The sequence below is a fragment of the Danaus plexippus genome, chromosome 17, assembly GCF_018135715.1.
Source record: "Danaus plexippus chromosome 17, MEX_DaPlex, whole genome shotgun sequence".
NCBI classification, from domain to species: Eukaryota; Metazoa; Arthropoda; class Insecta; order Lepidoptera; family Nymphalidae; genus Danaus; species Danaus plexippus.
In genome coordinates this window covers 2,871,003-2,890,056 of record NC_083548.1, presented here as the reverse complement: position 1 = coordinate 2,890,056, position 19,054 = coordinate 2,871,003, and the positions used below count along the sequence as shown (strand labels likewise).

Here is a 19,054-nt window from a genome sequence, read left to right as displayed (position 1 = left end):
GAAAAATATCACAGAATATTTATTCTAGTCATTTTTTATGATTTGTAATATTCTTAATTGTAAATGAAATTATAATAAATCAATAGCGGTTGCCACTTATGAAATTTGCTAAATAATTTCGTTTCTCTTTATACTTATTCCTGTACAACTTTTTTGACGTACGAATAAACAAAATATGTCATTAATGTCATTTCAGATTGTATCCGACAGCCGACTACTTAACCAAATAACCGGGCTTATAACCTAATAAATTTTGTTGTTTAATTAGTGAAAATTATTGATTTGACTTTTTTAACTTTTTGAGTTAAGTTTAAAATCCACTAAGCAAAACAGAAACATGGCTTCAAAAGAAGGAGATAAAACTAAAGTAAGCAATGATTGTAACCTGACCAAACTTGTTTTTGTCTTAGTTATATTTTAATGTTTCTAATGAGACATTAACTTTCAGTCAAGTCAAGGTGGTGGCGATAATAAAGAAAAACGTAGAAAAGAATCTATTTTAGATTTAAGTAAATATCTTGAGAAATGTATTCGTGTTAAATTCGCTGGCGGACGGGAAGCGGCGGGAATTCTTAAAGGATACGACCCTCTATTAAACTTAGTGTTAGACAATACAACAGAATTTCTTAGAGGTGAGATAACGTTTATTTACTTACTTATCAGAAGTTCCATTCCAAAATTCTGTATTCATACTTTAGTTTACTTCTCTTCCTTAATGTTAATTAAGGAAGAGTTTTCTTCCTAGCTATATTTTCTAATACTTTAGTATAAGCTAAAAATTCTTATTACAATATGAAAGGTTTATAATTATTCTTTTAAACACCTTATCATTACTATTTTTATTAAAACAACATTTAAATAGGTTTAATTCAAATAACTAAAAAAATAATGTTTGACTTCTATTTACTGTTATTTTCACATTATATGATAAGAGCCTTAATACTGGCTGATTTTATTGTATCCTTGTTTATTGAATAGTTATAAATTATTTCTATTTATTAAGATTTCCAACATTTGTCTTTCAGATCCAGATGACCCATATAAGCTTGTGGACGACACAAGGGCATTAGGGCTTGTGGTGTGCCGAGGCACATCTGTAGTTTTAATCTGTCCAATGGATGGGATGGAGGCAATACCAAACCCTTTTATAACACAAGAGTGATAAAAATAATTATTTTTAAACTTTAATATAATAAGTAAATGCTAAGACCTTCGAAAATGTGTTTTATTCAATTATTACAAAGTTGAGACATCTTTTTAAAATATTCATTTATATACAAAAGAAAATTCAGAACACAAACTGTAGGCTTAAGAAATCTTTTAAGACATCACATTCTTTTACACGTTAGAAATAGCTACTTAATACTTATAATAAAATAAATTAAAATTTATACTTATACATACAACATTATAATTATGAAATGTACAAATCTTATATGAATGGTAACTTCAATGTAATCTTGTTATGTAATCTAAAACTTCAATGCTCCCTATTCTAAGCCAAACTCATTTCTTATCCATGGATAACTCTTTGGACAATCCATGCAAGTTATCATATATTTATCATGTTCTAGAACTTTCGAGGGTAGTTTGCAAGTCTTGGGTTTGCCACAAGCAATATCAGATTCCTGAAATTGTTTATTATTACACTGCCATGGTTGAAATTTCTTTAGTTGCAACACTGGCGTTGGTCTCCTTATCCAATCAATGACTTCGCGATATGTCACAAAGTAAACGTCATTAAGTTTTAGCAACTCATCTGTGAATTTCTGTAATAGAATTATGAATTTAACTTTCACTTTGAAAAATTTATACGTACGTATATGCTGTTGGTATATCTTGTATGTGTAATGTCCAAATTATCATTATATAATTATGTTTTCTATACTACATCTACCCGTAATATAATTTTAATATTTTTTTTATCTGAATTATGTATGGGATGGAACGTAATAGTGTAAGTTAAAGTTATAAATTATAAGAAAGAAAAGTAGTTACTTTAGATTGAGAAGAACAATACGATCTACCGATTTAAACATAGATTGACGTGGGAAAATATTTTTCACTATTTAAAAGTTATATAACGATAAATATTTTTTCACGTATATTTGTACCTACTTATATATATATATAAATTAATGTGTAATGTCACTTTATCTTGTGCAAAAACCTGTTACATTACCCTGAAAGCTGTCAGATATTCATTATTTTTAAGCCAAGTCGCGTTCAGATGTATTCCAAACGGAGCTCTATTTTTTAAATAATGTCTTTTGAAGTTATTCATCAGGATCTGATATATGTCGTCCCCGTTGAGGTTGGTTGGACAGTATTCTAATGTGGCACAAACATGTTTTCCGTAAATAAGCGGGTTAATGACCATCTCCCAAAGGCCTGCATAGCTTCTTGTTGGACAGTACTGATTATTTCCTAGAAAATGAATTATTATTTTCAAATGTCAATATATAATTTTGAAATATATTGACATAAAAAGCCGGTGAACGAAAAACAATCTGTGTTTCGCCATAAGAAAAAAAAAGTGTAAAACCAACTGATATGATATTGTCATTTCCAAAATCAGAATCGAATCTAATAATCCTATTTCGATATATTAAATAACTTTAATTTTTATTGTCTTTTATGACTTTCGATGTTGTAATTGGTTGATTCGTTTATCTTTGAATATTCTATCAACAATTACATTTTACATAAGATCTCACGCACCTTTTTTATACCATCTAATAACTACTAAAAACACTAACAGAAACAATCTCATTACGACTTTCTTATTTTAATAAACATGTTTTTTTTAAGAATAAAACATAATGGATGTTTTGTCGCTGATAGAGGTTTAAGACTCACCAGTACAAGAGTGAGGCATTTTGTAGTCCAAAGTATACGGCCAGTAAGGTGGGTCTACCGCTGGTGCTACAACTGTAGCGTCGTAAACAAACCCGAATTCTTGCATCATTAGAAACTGCCTATTCCAACCCACAGACAGATACGGAACCCTTAGACCCCTGAAAGAAATATTGTTGATACTTGGACCATGATAGAAGTAAATATACAACAAAATATTTATAGACAAAGCACCTGAAGTCTTCCATCCAAACTTTGCTAAATCTGTTTATAATATTTGCTTGTCCAACCATTTCATCAAACCATTCTTCGACTGTAGCGTTTTTGGACCACCACTCCTCTGGGCCACGATGGCTATTATGATTTACATTCTGATTAGACTACTGGAGGATTAATTCATAACACATTACCAGTGAGTTCAACACGACATGTTACTTACGTGATTGAATGAACAGCGATTTCGTGACCGTCGTTCCACAGTTTCTGCACGTGCCTATAATTGGTGTACGGATGTGATACGAAGAATGTTGCTTTTATAGGACATCCGTTGGGATTAGTTCTATCCAAAGTGAACAGCTGTCTAGTGTATATATCCCAGTTTTCATGGTTTACCGCACCGTTGAATGTCAATGTTATCATTTGGGGAGTCTAGAATTTTTAAGTCAATTTATGAATACGAAGAGTTGAAGCCATAACAAATTGAATATATTATGTTACCTGACTGGGAACTATGTGGTTCGGCGTTTCGTTGCCGTGTTTTGTGCAAAAACATTCCGGTAAAAGGCATAATCCGGGATCGCATGGGAGAGCAGCGTTGGGGTCGTAGGTTACGTCACACCAACCCTATTTTGTTAATTCCATTAGAAATACGAGTCATCTCTCAAGGCAACTATCATGGTGAGAATGTTTTAGTCTATCTTACTGTTTCTCGTGTTCAATCTCCCATGGTAATTAATATATGTGCATTTATTGTACATTTTAAAAGTGAAATTTATATTCAGGAACGTCTAATCAGGGCACGAAAATTTTGAAGAAATTCTAGGGGACACTTGGACAATGTCGGGGAAATTAGCATAGGTTTGATGAAAGTCATGCAGTCATGCACATATGAATCTTATACCAGTCAAATCAGAGGACGATGTTTTGTAGACTGTTATATTAATTGATTTCTTAAAACAGCCTGTGATTAAGTAATCAAACCGATCATAGGTTCGTTGTATACACTCACGCGCACACGGATACTGTGTATTGTGCATAGTTTTTTATAATATATTAGTTTTGCAAGCGAGTTAAAGTTATATACAAAATTTTAATGATGAATATGTATCTTCAACACGATATCGCTAAATCTATAACAATGCTGCATTTTTAACTTGAAATTTACGTTGCCTTCCTACTTCCTGTTTCCTACTAATAAAATAACAATTTATTGTGAATCATGTTAAAATTACGCTCGCTACAAAAGAAATTGCTTATAAACGTATACTTAAATAAAGTGAAAGTACCAACATAGCTGAATATATAACATTATATTAAATAAAACTTGTATGTTATGTTTATAACATTACGTTAAAACTTGCAGGTCGCTTGTAAAATCTTATTGAAATAAATTGGGATTCTGTTACATAACAACACTCTTTTGAGACATTCCGTCTTTTATGTAACTATTAAAGTCAAGCGCACACCGTATTAACAAATGAAGTTGCTTTTCTTTAAAATGTCTGCCTTTCATTTATAAAGCGCCTGTGTATTACCTCATCAGAATTATCTTCGCAGTCGAAGGCACCGTCGCAGAAATATTCTGCGGGCATGCACATGTCGTTAGCGCATCCCAGATGGGTTTCGTTTGCGCATTTCGCATTTTCTAACTGCGGTTTTGGTATAAGCGTCTCTGTAATGAGTTTACTCACTCGCCTCACTTATTCTAAGCTAAATGACTTTAATAATTTAACAGTAAAAGTGTATATTCACATATGAAAACAATAATTTATAGTCATATCACCAATACTTAAGTCGCAATAATAATAGTGTGTTACCAAAGTTGACAATAAAATTTCATTCCTCTTTGAAAAGGATAAGATATTACTTATTATTACCTGTTGTTACGTCACAGTTGTGAACATTTTGCGGCATATCACATAACTGCCGATTGACATCAAACAATAGACCTTTAGAGCACTTGAATTCAAATACCTCTCCCTCCAAGCAGAGTAAGTATCTAGAACATTCGTTGCTAGTCCACATGTCATCTACCGAACGGTCGGGATTTCTGTAGTGAATTCAAAAATTTCCTTTTAAATACATAGGTTTATTTTACATTTATTAATCTATGATCTGTACTGTATTTATCTTATAACCTACTTCTGTGTACCTACCTATTATACAGAAGTTAGGCATAGAATGTAAAAACGGAAAAAACAATACAAAATTTCCTAAAAGTATTATCTTGTAAGCAACGCACTTTTAATTCATATGAAATTTGGATATTTCTATATGTAATGAACAAATGAAGCTTACTTGTATTAAAGATATATATTATTTTGTTAACCTTTAGATTGGCATTATCTGTTTGCAACATAGTACTTTCTGTAGAGCTCTATGCTATTCGTCTCGTAATTGCGATTCAAGTAGTATACTTATGGAAACACGACGAAAGATTTAAATGTCATTATAAGGAAAGAAAGTCCTACGATCACAGCTATTGCGTGATGTCCATGATGTTCAAAAAAATATGTTCGTTACGAAAGTACTCTAATTAAAACTTAAACGCTATGCCCTATTTAATTTACCTATATTATATCACGGAATAATATTTACTCATACTTAACAAAATGAGTGTTTTTCTATTTTAGTGCTCTAGTTCTTTTGTGTATCTTTATTTTATTTTTGTATTTCATACGTCTCCATACCAGAAGCCATAAACAGTAAATCAACGATGATTATTGCGAGTGGATCCAACAGGTAAACGTTTCACTAATTTTCAAAAAAATAAATGATAAAAGGATGGTAACACTAAGAAAAAAATATACTAAAAAGTTTTATTATACATATACTAATTAATAATTATTACCTGTTCTTCTTAATGACGTTTGGTACCACTAAACCAGTAATACTATTTATACATCGGTTTTATATTATTTTACAATGTGGTATGAATAGTATCCTTAAATTTTTTCAATAAACATAATTTTTAATATAATTTTTTTTTAATCACGGAAAGATTAGAACTAACATATTTCAAAGTATTCTGCTATTGTAATTAATTACCAGGCAGTCGCGCAGTTAGCGCATCACATACAAAGTACCTATTACAAGTGGCGCCATCGTGCCGTAATTATTATACTATAATCCTTAGAATATTTTTATTTTTTATGACTGACTACAATTAATTATAATACTGAACTATTGTAACTTTGTTATGGTAACTTTTAAGCTCCTACTTGTATTTGAAAACTATAAGTACTGGCTTCAAACATTTTGTAGGACATCAATGGAAGTAACGCTGAACATTAAAAATAAAGACTGAAACTGTACATCGAACATAACTTTATAAAATATGAAATATCAAGGCATTGATGATGTGGAAGAATTTTAACCAGATGGCCCGATTCGATCAGCGAAAGTGGATTTCTTATGAAGCGATAGGAACTAACAATAAATACGGTATATAGCTGTCAAGGTTGCGGCGAAAGTACGGGGTCAACGTCCACGTGGAAATATGAGACCTCAGTTTGCATTGTCGCGTGCGTTAATTATTTGCGTGACTGATTTTACCGCGACTGCGGAACTAGTGGTGATGCTTTGTGTGTACCGTATAGTTGTAAAGTTTGTTTTAAATATGTGAAGTCATATATAGGTGAACATAATTACCATAACTTATTCGTGACAGAAAAATTTTAGGGAATAAATTTTAAATTAGAAATTATATATCTTACAATGATTTTTCTAATTCAGTCGTCATTGGTCTTATTTGGTAAGGACTTGCTACATCTTGTTTTTTAGTTCCGTATACGACCAGTTGGATACTTTTCTTTCCTGAATGCACTTTTTTTAGTTTACGATCCACATACAAACATCTCAAACATTTTTTATTTGTCAAACGTTAGATAACGATTGCCATTGCGATATATTACGGGTTAGTTAGGTTAGGCTGCAAACCAACTTTCATTCAGAAGCAAAAAGTTTCACTGTGTGAAACACGTTTTTATTACGGTTTTGTTGAATTTGATTATTTGAGAAACACACCTATCTTCGTATTACAGAATTTCGATGGTCATTCATATTATTTCTTTAAAAAAATATTATTTATTAAATTACTCTATATATATATATATATATTTAAAATATAAAAACATTCAATAATAAAATTGTTTAAAAAAAATCAAAATCAATATAAAAATAAAATAAAATAAATTGTAATAACTTGTAAACAAATAGAACGAGTCACAAAATCTTTATATTTAATATTGTTTTTGTCTCTCGTTTTATTAATTATCATCATAAACAAAAAAAAATTGTTTACATTAAAAAGTTTTCATACAGAGAGGAGCTTCAGATTGTTACAACTCATATTTTTTTAGCGTATCTTGTAAATATTTTTGTTAATTGATAATAGTACTAATATAAATACCTGTAAAATCGTCCACTTTCATGACATTTTAAATCAGATAAACTTCTTTTGTCTATATTCTTTCCATGAACACCTGAAAAAAGGGGCAGTTTGAACACGAAACTTCACAATATATATATATATATTTTAGACTAAATCCATTTATGTTATTTATTTTGGATACCTATAATCGTAATAGTAAGCACAATTTGTAAATGTGAAAGGTGAACCATGTTGCTAGCTCAGGCGACGATCGAATACTGAATTATCGTTTAAAAATAACAGCTTTCCTTACTGTCAACACAGAGAGAAAATGTAAGTTGTAAACCTTTTTAAATTATATATGAGATCACTTATCTGTTAATCAAAGTAATACTAAACCGCTTCGTAAAACATCGGGACTTTTTTTTATTAAAATGTGGCGAACCAGCGAACCAAACTAAGTGTGTTTTATTAATTTTCCAAAATGTTTTTAATTTTTCCTCAGTTAAAATTGTATGCATCTTTTAATCCAAGGGGTATTACAATTTACAAATACTTCAATAAATGCAAAAATACAGAATTGTACGAATTTTGAAAACAAAGATAAATTAATAATAAGATTTCGTACTATTTTCTTTTAGTTGAGAGTAAATAAACAAAAAATAAAAAAGCAAATGGATAAATTGAAATATATTATTTATTTAGATTTAATATCAATCAAGGTAGCGACTTATTTACTTTTCCTTTAGCTAATTAATGAATAGTTTAAAATTAAAATAATTTATAATTAAATAAGGCTTAGTGTTCAGGTTGATTATTTTTGAAAATAAGGACAAGTATTTATTTCATTGAAAAATGTTTATGATTATAATATATTTTATAATATTCTCATTTGATGTTCATATGTTTAAAAATATATCTTTTAATAAAAATAATGTCAGTAAAAATAAGTATTTCTTTTTAATTATCTTTAAAATTTTAAGAGCTTAAAGGTTCTTTAAACAGAAACAAATCAGATTTTTCACGTTCAATACTGTTGTTATAAAATAATAATAAAACAGATGAAAATCGTTTATTTCAAAAGTTGGTAATCCAATTAAGATATAAAATAATCAGAATTTTCTAATACTTGAACCATAATAATAAACTTCAAAACTTCAACGAAGCCTCGGACTAAATCAAATCATTCGTATTCAATATTTATCAATTCTCTAGTCACGAATTGTAAAAGGTTTTTATACTTATATCGTATAGAGAATATAAAAGTCAAATTGTTTAGGAAAATAAATGAATCAATCACTTTTACAACTTTATTTCTAAATCTAAAATACTTAGAATCAAGTGCCTTAAAATCCAAAAAAAAATTAAGTTGTCAAAAACAAATAAATAGACAAAAGTCTAATATCAATGCATCACTTATAAAACGCCGGTGTGGATGAAAAAAAAAATTATTATTATTGATTATTTTCATACAGTGATTGTTCTTTGATCAGATATTTTAAAATGAAATATTTGAATATAGTTTTACAAGTCCTGTGTATTTCAAGTTTATCCCTTGCAACATTGTCACCTCCCTCCGATAAAAAATCACAAAAAGAAGTAAAACCGCAAGAAGGTTCTAGGAAAAATAATGTTTTGGATCGAAAATTAGTAGCTGAGACTCCGTACGTGAAAGATATACTTAAATATCATGCAACTTATCATCAGGACGTACATGTAAAAAATTTTAATAATTTGGTGTTAGGCTTTGTTACACCGGTGAGTAAATCAACTTGTTTTTCTTATTTTACATTATCGTTATGGTCTTATCCATATGTATTCTAAGTATCTGATAACTAGGTCCACAACATAAAAATAATAAAATTTATTTAAGAGTTAACTGTGAATTTTTAGTGGAACAATAAAGGTTATGATGTAGCCAAGAGATGGGCGTCAAAATTTAATTACATTTCCCCTGTATGGCTGCAAGTTAAAAGGCAAAGCTCCAACATATACATCATTTCTGGTCTTCACGATGTGGACAATGCATGGATGAAGGCGGTCAAACAGAAAGGAACTGACACTGGCTTAAGAAGTAATTTAAGCAATTTATTCTCATCACTTTTAAACAGACCATTTTATTCATATGGATGCTTCTTTCTTCTGAGTTTTAATTATTTCTATAACAAAAAATATTTTTATTGAATTATTGAATGGTGAAAAATTTTATTTGCCATCAAAATATACATATAGTAACCGAATAGGATATATATCAATATTTATATCTATGTTGTTTTAGTTGTACCGAGATTATTGTTTGAAAACTGGCAGCCATCAGATTTGAAGGCGTTTTTCATCGAACCATCATCATACAGTGAACAGAAAGCGTTGATTGAAGAAATCAAGAAAGTCTGTCAGCAATGGGGTTTTGACGGGATCGTGTTAGAAATGCTTTCTCAAATCGGAAAGTACATAGACAAATCAGTGAAGTTTATACAACACTTCGGTAAATATGTTTATTAAATAACTTAGCTATTGAGATAACATTTGTCATTTCAAAATAAATTATTCAATACATGCATGAAGCAAACAAATGAAAAATATTTTTTTTATTGATTGTAATTTTAAAAAATTGCTGTTTTATAAGTTTTAATTGAATTTTAGCCCTTGTGGGTTAAAAATTTGAAAAATTTGTTAAAAACAATTGATTTCATTGCAATAAGCTGGCTGGTGACGGCAGACATGTCTAAATATTTTGATGGACGATAAAAAAAAAAATATTCATATGAAACTATGATCTACCACTATAAAAACGAACTTAATGCATAAATTCCAAAAAATATGTATCTCATTTATTTAAATAAAAGCAAGATTGTGACATATATATTATAATTTTGTTTGTATGTCTGTATGTTTTAATATATTCTATATATAAATGGTTACAGGTCTTGAGATGAGCGAGAACGGCTACCACCTTATTCTCGTGTATCCACCATTTAGAGGATATCCAAGCGATGACTTCTTTGTTCAAGCCTTCAATGAAATCCATCCTTATGTAGATGCTGTCTCCGTCATGACATATGATTTTTCAAATCCTCAAAAACCGGGTATTTTTTGAACCATTATTTTATTTAAATAATGTTTGCATGTATATATGTTTTTTAAATGTACATTTTAATTTCAGTTATTGTCAATGGTTAATATAAACTTTCAGGTCCGAACGCACCATTCTATTGGCTGAGATTGTGCATTGAAAAACTAATAGGCGATGATGAAAATCCGACAAAGAGATCAAAAATATTACTCGGTTTAAATTTCTATGGTAACTCGTATACCGCGAACGGTGGCGGTCCCATTGTTGGCACGGAGTATATTGAATTGTTGAAAAATGCCAAACCGAACCAGCTTATATCTTACAACAATAATACTGCTGAGAATTATCTTGAAGTCAGGTTAGTATATGCTTGAGTAACAGTAGTAAAGAAACGTCAGTAAGGAACAAAAAATTTAAAGCCATTGTCAACCGGACTTAACATTTATATACCTAGAAATTTTTTAATACATCAACTAGGTTCTTAACGAGTTGAGCTCAGAGTGTGTTTAAAACAATAGATTCGGTACCCCACTGGCAGCGACATCTATACTGTGTATCGCGTAACTAGATACATTATGTAACTGTTATACCGATATCCTGAAGAAGCTACACGGAATTTTAATATAAATTAAATCCTTTGTTTTATTTTGATACTAATTTAGATAACTGTGAAGTATTATCAAAGTCATTGAAGTATTATTTGTATGTAATAACAATAACAATCTATACATGTTCAACAAAGTTTAAATTTATAATAAAGGTGGCATCAAAAGGACTTATTGATATAATTCCCTTAATATTATTCATTTCAGGACATTACAAGGTACAAAGAAGATTTTCTTCCCCACATTGTACTCAATCCATAAAAGACTGGAGCTCGCTAGGGAATACCGAACTGGTGTTGCCATTTGGGAACTCGGTCAGGGATTGGACTATTTCTATGACCTATTTTAATTTTAAACTATAATAAATACTATTTATTAAAACCTTGTCATTATTGACCTCTTGTATATAACTAGTCATATATTAATATGTATGTTTATCGTAAAAGTAAAATAACTCATATGCTTTATAAAAAATGTATTAAAAATTTTATACTGCCAACTATAAAGACAGTTTTTTTTTTTAATATTCCGATGTTTCTAAATTACATTTCGAATGTTTAAATAACAGAAAATTAAATATATTAATTATGCAGCAATGTTTTTATTATTAAAAATTTTTTGTTAATATTCAGTCTTAATTTAATATTTATGTATATAAAAATTATGAATCGTCGTATACTGTAGTTAAGTCAATTTAGGTTTTCTTTTTAAATGCATCATAGACTGTGGCCCTTTCATTACTCTGTGCATTAGATCCCAACACATTTTTGCTGGAAGCAAGCTGTGAAAAACAAATATCCGATTACATCTACACGAGAATATAATATAATATAATAAATTTGTTATATAACAAGAATATATTAGGTTTTTTGATGGTGTGACAATATTTATGCAATAATTAAAATGTCATACCACTTCAAAGGCAAAAGATATCTGACAGATCCGGGCATAATGCAGTTGACCTCGTTTTTCCTTATGGAATCGATCATAGTCTCCGCTACGTAGTCCGGTTCCAACATCGGCATGAGACGAGGAGTTACACCATCAAACATACCCGTGTTGATGTAATACGGGCAAACCAGGGTCGAGTATATTGTGTTATGACCATGGGCCTACAAAAGTAACAACGTTAGGAGGTTATTAATGTATAAACATAATAATTATACAATTTGTATGACATTTTACTAAGGTTGGGAAAACATTTATGAACAGTAAGTAGTTATAACACAATCCATATATATGTACAAAATACAAATGAATTATTTTTTTACATATTAGGGCCAATCTCTAGTATTTAAACAGGTTAGTTTTATTCTTATAAATGTACTAAAACTATTTTGACATTAAATTTAAATTAAATCATACAAAATTATGAATAAATAAGTATCTTACTCTCAACTCTGTGAAAAGGCTTTCATGAAAGCCGACTGTAGCAAACTTAGTGGCGCTGTAATCTGTACAGCGGTACGTTCCAAGCAAGCCTGCGACCGAACCTACAGTGACTATATGACCTTTTCCAGAATTGATCATGTCCGGAAGAAAAGACTTCGTCGTCTGTGAAAAATAAATATACTTTTTAAGGACTAACATGTCTTGTGAAATATAGGGTTTTCCATTAAGGGCGCTTGATCTTTGAAATGCAAAAAAAATACATGTAGGAAAGATATTTGCGAAATTTTTTTTTTATTTGGAAGGTCTATCGACCCCATTATGTATGAAATATGACATCATTCAAATGACCGCCACGGCTTCGGTTGGTGGCGCGCACACGAAAGGTCCAATTTTCGATGACTCTGGCGCACAAATCGGGCTGTATTTGATCGATGGCGTGGCGTATGTTGACTTTGAGGGCATCGGTGGTTTGCGGCTTGTTGGCATAGACCTGCGACTTAAGAAAACCCCACAAGAAAAAGTCCAGCGGGGTCAAATCGCACGATCTCGGTGGCCAGTTCACGTCGCCTCCGCGCGAGATGACCATGTCCAGAAATTGCTCGTGCAGAACTTCCATCGTAGCGTGTGCTGTGTGGCACGTAGCGCCGTCCTGTTGAAACCACATGTTCTCCAGATCCATATTCTCGATTTCAGGCCAAAAGAAGTTGGTTATCATATATTAATTATGGTTGGTGACGGCCACACCATTATCGTTTTCGAAAAAATACGGACCAATCACGCCTCCGGCCCAAAATCCGCACCAAACAGTCACTTTCTGCGGGTGCATTGCCACTTGGTGAACCTCGTGTGGATTGGTCTCGTCCCAAATACGGCAATTTTGCTTGTTGACATAGCCATTCATCCAAAAATGCGCCTCGTCGCTGAAGATGATTTTTTTGCCAAAATCGGCGTCAACTTCCAACTGCTCTAATGCCCAGTCAGTGAACACACGGCGCTGTCTATGGTCATTAACCTTGAGCTCTTGGGTCAGCTGGATCTTGTACGGGTGCAGGCTCAAGTCACAACGCAAAATTCGCCAAGTTGTCGTCTGCGAAAGGCCGAGTTCCTGTGCGCGACGCGGAATTGACTGCCGCGGGTTTTCGAGGACACTGTCGCGCACAGCGGCGATATTCTCGGCAGATCTCGCGTTACGTTGACGCACTGGAACCGGCTGATTGTTAACTGACCCGGTTGACTCGAATTTGTCCACCAATCGACGGATAGTCGACTCGGCAGGACGATTATCGCGACCGTAAAACGGGCGAAGTGCGCGGAACGTTGCTCGAACTGAAGACCCATTTTCATAAAACAATTTTATGATTTGCACATGCTGCTCGACACTGTAACCTGCCATGGTGGTTTGGGAGGACGGAATGAATATAACACACTGCATTTGACAGCTGTCACTCAAACAACATGGCCGCAATCAGCTGTCAAAGTTCAAGCGTCCCTATTGGAAAACCCCATATAACTGGCCAGTTAGAGAGTTTAAATTAAAAAACTTTTTTAATCTGTGTCTTTATGTTTGTCACAAGTTTGTAACATTACACTAGAAACGACGCGTTTACCGTTTCACATTCAACAAGCTACGTCTATAATTATATGTAATGTGAAGAGACTTATGAGTGAAAACCTGTTAATTTTCCGTATACGAAGTGTGACAATGTAAATTTATTCAGTTTCTTAGTTTTCTTACCCAGTAATGTGCTAAAATGTTCACTTTATAGGTTGTCTCTATAGCTGTATCACTAAGATCCAATAGTGTTTCACCGAATACGACACCAGCGTTGTTTATAAGAATATCAACCTTTCCAACCTGCGGTTAAAATGCAAAGAAAACATAAAACAAATCAAATACATTTACCATCACGTGTTTGTCATATGATTTATTTATGACAACATTTTAAGTTATTATTACGTAAGATAGCTTTCAATGTACATACTTATTATATCTTCAAAGTAATGTTTTTTTAGGTTGTAAGAAACATTTTTTTTCTTCATAGTAACCATAAGCAATGTTTGTATAACTTATTTAAAATTGTCGCGTAATTATACGAAATGATATTATAATTGACGGTTATTTTGTCGTTGTTTCAAACGGTAATTCTCTGTTATTTACGATTTCTTATCTCTTTAACTCATGGTTTACTGCATTATTCTATGTATAAATATTTTCATATAAATACATATTGCGTTCTATACCTCTTTCTTGACTTTATCGGCAGCGGCGTAAACGGATTCTTTATCTGCTAGGTCTACAACATCCCCTCTCACTTCGTAGCCTTCATCTTTTAAATCGTTGCAGGATTTTTCTAGCGCTGCCAATACGAATAAAAATATATCACAAGAGCTTGAAATAATAATGTTGCAAAATTGTTCTATGTAACGCATAATGGCCACCTTTCATTTATGCCATTAAGATTCCCAAGGCTGGAATAACTACGATACGGAATTTTCCAGTGAAACATTAGTTCACGAAAATGTTTTTTTAAGCATAATTAAAAAGTAGTTCCGACGCCGTCAATTAATTTCACGAGCCACGATCGATGCTGTTTGCATTGACCCCAAATTATATTAACTAATTTAGATGTCTCGACAGATAACGAGGCGTTTATATTTGAATAGATTTTATTTACCTTCTTTATTGATATCCCATAGGATGACCCTAGCTCCAAGTCTTGCTAACCTAATAGCTAATTGTCTGCCGACGCCACCGCCTCCGCCCGTTATCAGAATAACGTCATCCTTAAGACTCTTCATTGGCCTCATAATGTTTGGTACGAGAGTCCAAAAGAGGGACTCTAATATATAGTAACAGGAAAGGAGGAGGAATAAAACGGTGTCTTTGGCGATGTCGAATATACTCGACATTTGGGAAGGGGAATTTATCTTCGTGCCTTCCAACATTTTATCTGAAATAAGTATTAATAAAATTTTAATGTAAGAATTCCTCTTAAATTCTTATAATTTTTTAACCCTATATAATTATAAACTTTACATCGATCGATATCTTATAACGATAAAAAATAAGTGCTTTTGGCTCTAGCCCTTTCTGCTTGTTATATAGGTACATAATAATTTATTACGGTTATAAAAAAGACGCGTTAATATGGGAGCAACGTTATGATACAGTTTTAAAAAATTTATTTTATGGATAAGAAAATCGTTTAATCGTGTTTGATAATGAGAATTAAATGTAAAAATTATTATACAATAAGTAAATAATAAGTTCTTTGCAATTCTTTTAAAGTACTCTCAACATATTAGTTAGAACTTTCAGTCATACAATTTTAAGATTAAAAAAAATAATTTAATAATAATTAATTTTAAACTGCGTACTCCCGACGTTTCCCGCGATTTCGGGGAGACGAGATGAAACGATTTTTGACGTATGTACTATATATTTTTATATGAAAATTCTCTGATGAAGTCCGCGACTTAAATTTTTGCTTCAAGTTTACGTGGATAGTACATAATGACATTAGCTTTCACAGATGACATCTCATCAAACATTCACTGAATTCGGATAATGCCCGCTTTTGGTAAACTATTTTCTAACTCATTCATCATTTAAAGCTTCTTTGGAACTTCTATTATGAATATTAACATTTTATTAGTTTAAATTATCACTCAATTATATGTTTTTCTTCGTGACCTTCCCTTTATTACGATTAAATAGATGTTTTACTTTTAACACAATTTTTTTTTGCTTATCACTTTTTATATAACGTCATGTGCTACTTGCAGGCTGCAGTCTGTAACTCATTCTTGACTAATGTCAACCGCCTAACGGCATGCCTATTTTATACAGAGCAATCACATCAATAGAAAGATAAACATTTGTAAACAATTGATACTCTCTATATAAAGGCTACTTTAAATTGTAACAGAAGTTATGGTCAGATGACTTAGTCTATTTACTTATACACAAATAAGTAGAAATGGTAAATTGTAATCCGATTTTTATTGATAACCTAGGTGTAGTATATATTTACACGCTGTAATTAAGTGTTCTACAGACATATATATAATAGCAATGCGTGAGTGATTGCAGTTAGAAATAAACTTGTTGAACAACTTAAGAGAAACGAGATTTATTGAGTTCACAGATGCAACTTCACCTTTAATGACTCTTCCTGAAGAAAAATCTAAATTATACGTCGCTAAGTTTTACAATACCACTGTTATATAAGACTGTTGAAGAAATATTTAACGCTTAGATTAAACAAAATATTATTTTTTTTCTTTACATTTACCGCAGTCTACGTTCATTTCAATAAATTAATTTCGTATTGAAAGTATGATTATAGTAATGATTCTGCATACTAGAATTGATTTTAAAATATATTTTCTATGTCTTATTAATTAAAAATAAAGAAGTGGCAGGATGTCGGAAACAGATTACATTTTCACCTTTATATATATTTTAGAAAATGACAGTTTTATTTTTTTATACTTAAGTTACGAGAACGTCACTCGGCTTGTATAGGGTTGTGTACCTCTTGAGGTCAGACAATTCCGGAACGTTTTAGATTGTTGTTTAGGTTAGAATTTATACTTCTAACTCACTAAGAACATTCACTTGAGTTATCAGTGCAAGTAATGAATATTTCATTATATTTCATACAACATTATATATAATGTTATACGCTATCAAAACATAAAAAAAGATCAAATTTTGCAACAATGTATTTCTATAACTAACGTTTGTAATATTACGCCTTTGACCGCCATCCAGGTTTTATATTGCAAATCGAAAGGAAAACGTTCGATTGTATGAAATATATTTATTTTAACACATTCGTTTTATTTATTTTTAACTTTGATCAGATTTCTTTGACTGATTTTAATAAAAATGTTATGCATTTTCTCTATGGCTTTATTTGTTTTAAGCTTGGATTTTATTGGTATTTAATTGCGATGCATAAAGACGTAATACATACACAGACATACGCACGCACGCGGACACACGCACACACGTATTTTTGACAAATTATTGGCTTATATCAAATACTTAAAGAATTATTAATCTTCAACGTGATCTGTTTTCAAAACGTGGAAGCATTTATAAGGTATATGTTATAAAAATCTGTCCGCCAATACCAGTTCGCCTACCACGAGTTTAAATTGTCACATCAAATACGAACTTTTTCTCGTCGTTCAATCAATATCCTACCTTAAGATTATGTGGCAATACGAACTTGAATTTGCGTAAAATTAAATACAGAAATTGAAAATCCAAAAATCATCTCGCGTGATAGTGCAACGTCGACTGTAAATGTTAAACTCGTAACTGATCTAGTGTTAGGATGCGAACTCGTGAGGAGGTTACAGAAATTTTCTTGATTAATTAATTCCTGTGAATAGATATGTTAATAATTTTTTTACATTTAATTTACGAAACTGCTGGGAAATTGTGCAATTTTTGTAACCTTTTTATTGAATGTAGTCAATAATTAAGTCAAATATCAACGAGACTTCAGACGATCAGTCAACGAGAATATACGAGTGGAAATGCATTTTCTTATCTTCCCCTATATACCTATATGAAATTTCTATACAAGAAAAAATAATCCTTCAGTCCACACTAATTATTAAATCGCTAAATTCACAGGATTATAAATAAATAATCAAATATATTAGCGGCTTTTCTGTCCACAGACAAAATATTTTTTTAAATGTGAGAGTGAATTTCGTATTTTATTAAGTGAAACGTAATTTATATATTATGTAAATATTTAGGTCGAACAAAATGTAATACACTACCACATTTTATTTATTAAACATTTTTTTTCACACATTTCACAGATTTACTTAGTTAAGGAGAAGGATTAAAAAATATTAATATTTAGTGTGTTTTTCTTTCTTTTAATTCTATTTAATTTAAACTCATATGTTATTTGATATATTAATGACAAATTCTTTGACCGTACCACTTTAACTTGACCTTTAACTCACTTTAATAAAACAATCAGTCAATCATTAATTGCTTCTATGGTAGATTAAACTAAATAGAATTATTAAAACTGTATTAGTTCTGCACTCACCATAAACAAACAAAAATCCTTATAATATTCTTACTGGAAACGAGTTTATAGAAGTTGTGCTCGCGCCGGCTGGCCTACAACTGAGGCGGACAGAACCGTATAGCTTTCTCTGCTAACGGTATTTTTATAGTGATTTTCTTATTAAAAATACTCCAGGTTTTATTATCGAAATGATATATCAGTAGTAACAGCGGGGCACAACTAGTCCTATAGTAAAATTAAGTTTCCAAGGTACCTTATTGAATTTAATATAAATATATTAATAATTATAGAATATTTAGTGTAAGGGTCATATCGTAGCCTACTTTTTAACATTTGACAGTTAAAAATTGTACGGAGTAAATGTATTGTATCATGTATGTACCAATAATTACATATGTACAAAGATATAAAACTAAAAATGTATTATATATTTAAATTGATTTTTATTACATGGATAAAATATTTACTT

General features: G+C 31.1%; 4 protein-coding genes across 4 annotated transcripts; 2 read left to right on the top strand and 2 right to left on the bottom strand.

The window, feature by feature from the left end:
* Positions 1-196: 196 nt before the first annotated feature.
* On the top strand, positions 197-1,219 carry LOC116771203 (U6 snRNA-associated Sm-like protein LSm7). The gene is made up of 3 exons (XM_032662981.2): positions 197-367; positions 449-632; positions 1,026-1,219. The coding sequence occupies exons 1-3, from the start codon at positions 338-340 to the stop codon at positions 1,160-1,162; spliced, it is 351 nt and encodes a 116-aa protein (XP_032518872.1). The 5' UTR covers positions 197-337; the 3' UTR covers positions 1,163-1,219.
* Positions 1,220-1,247: 28 nt separating this feature from the next.
* Positions 1,248-7,714, bottom strand: LOC116771563 (chitin deacetylase 1). Its single transcript, XM_032663448.2, has 10 exons — positions 7,650-7,714; positions 7,487-7,559; positions 4,953-5,125; positions 4,611-4,747; positions 3,574-3,699; positions 3,296-3,504; positions 3,091-3,210; positions 2,860-3,017; positions 2,183-2,427; positions 1,248-1,769 (listed from the first exon to the last, which is right to left on the bottom strand). Exons 1-10 carry the CDS (start codon positions 7,696-7,698, stop codon positions 1,491-1,493), a joined length of 1,569 nt encoding a protein of 522 aa, XP_032519339.2. The 5' UTR covers positions 7,699-7,714; the 3' UTR covers positions 1,248-1,490.
* A 1,122-nt stretch (positions 7,715-8,836) lies between these two features.
* LOC116771336 (chitinase domain-containing protein 1) lies at positions 8,837-11,506 on the top strand. The gene is made up of 6 exons (XM_032663168.2): positions 8,837-9,205; positions 9,341-9,521; positions 9,726-9,932; positions 10,372-10,533; positions 10,641-10,878; positions 11,333-11,506. The coding sequence occupies exons 1-6, from the start codon at positions 8,951-8,953 to the stop codon at positions 11,472-11,474; spliced, it is 1,185 nt and encodes a 394-aa protein (XP_032519059.2). The 5' UTR covers positions 8,837-8,950; the 3' UTR covers positions 11,475-11,506.
* A 204-nt stretch (positions 11,507-11,710) lies between these two features.
* LOC116771565 (epidermal retinol dehydrogenase 2-like) lies at positions 11,711-18,718 on the bottom strand. The gene is made up of 7 exons (XM_032663451.2): positions 18,604-18,718; positions 15,193-15,468; positions 14,759-14,874; positions 14,253-14,372; positions 12,518-12,679; positions 12,038-12,237; positions 11,711-11,906 (listed from the first exon to the last, which is right to left on the bottom strand). The coding sequence occupies exons 2-7, from the start codon at positions 15,461-15,463 to the stop codon at positions 11,810-11,812; spliced, it is 966 nt and encodes a 321-aa protein (XP_032519342.1). The 5' UTR covers positions 15,464-15,468; positions 18,604-18,718; the 3' UTR covers positions 11,711-11,809.
* Between the last annotated feature and the right edge of the window lie 336 nt (positions 18,719-19,054).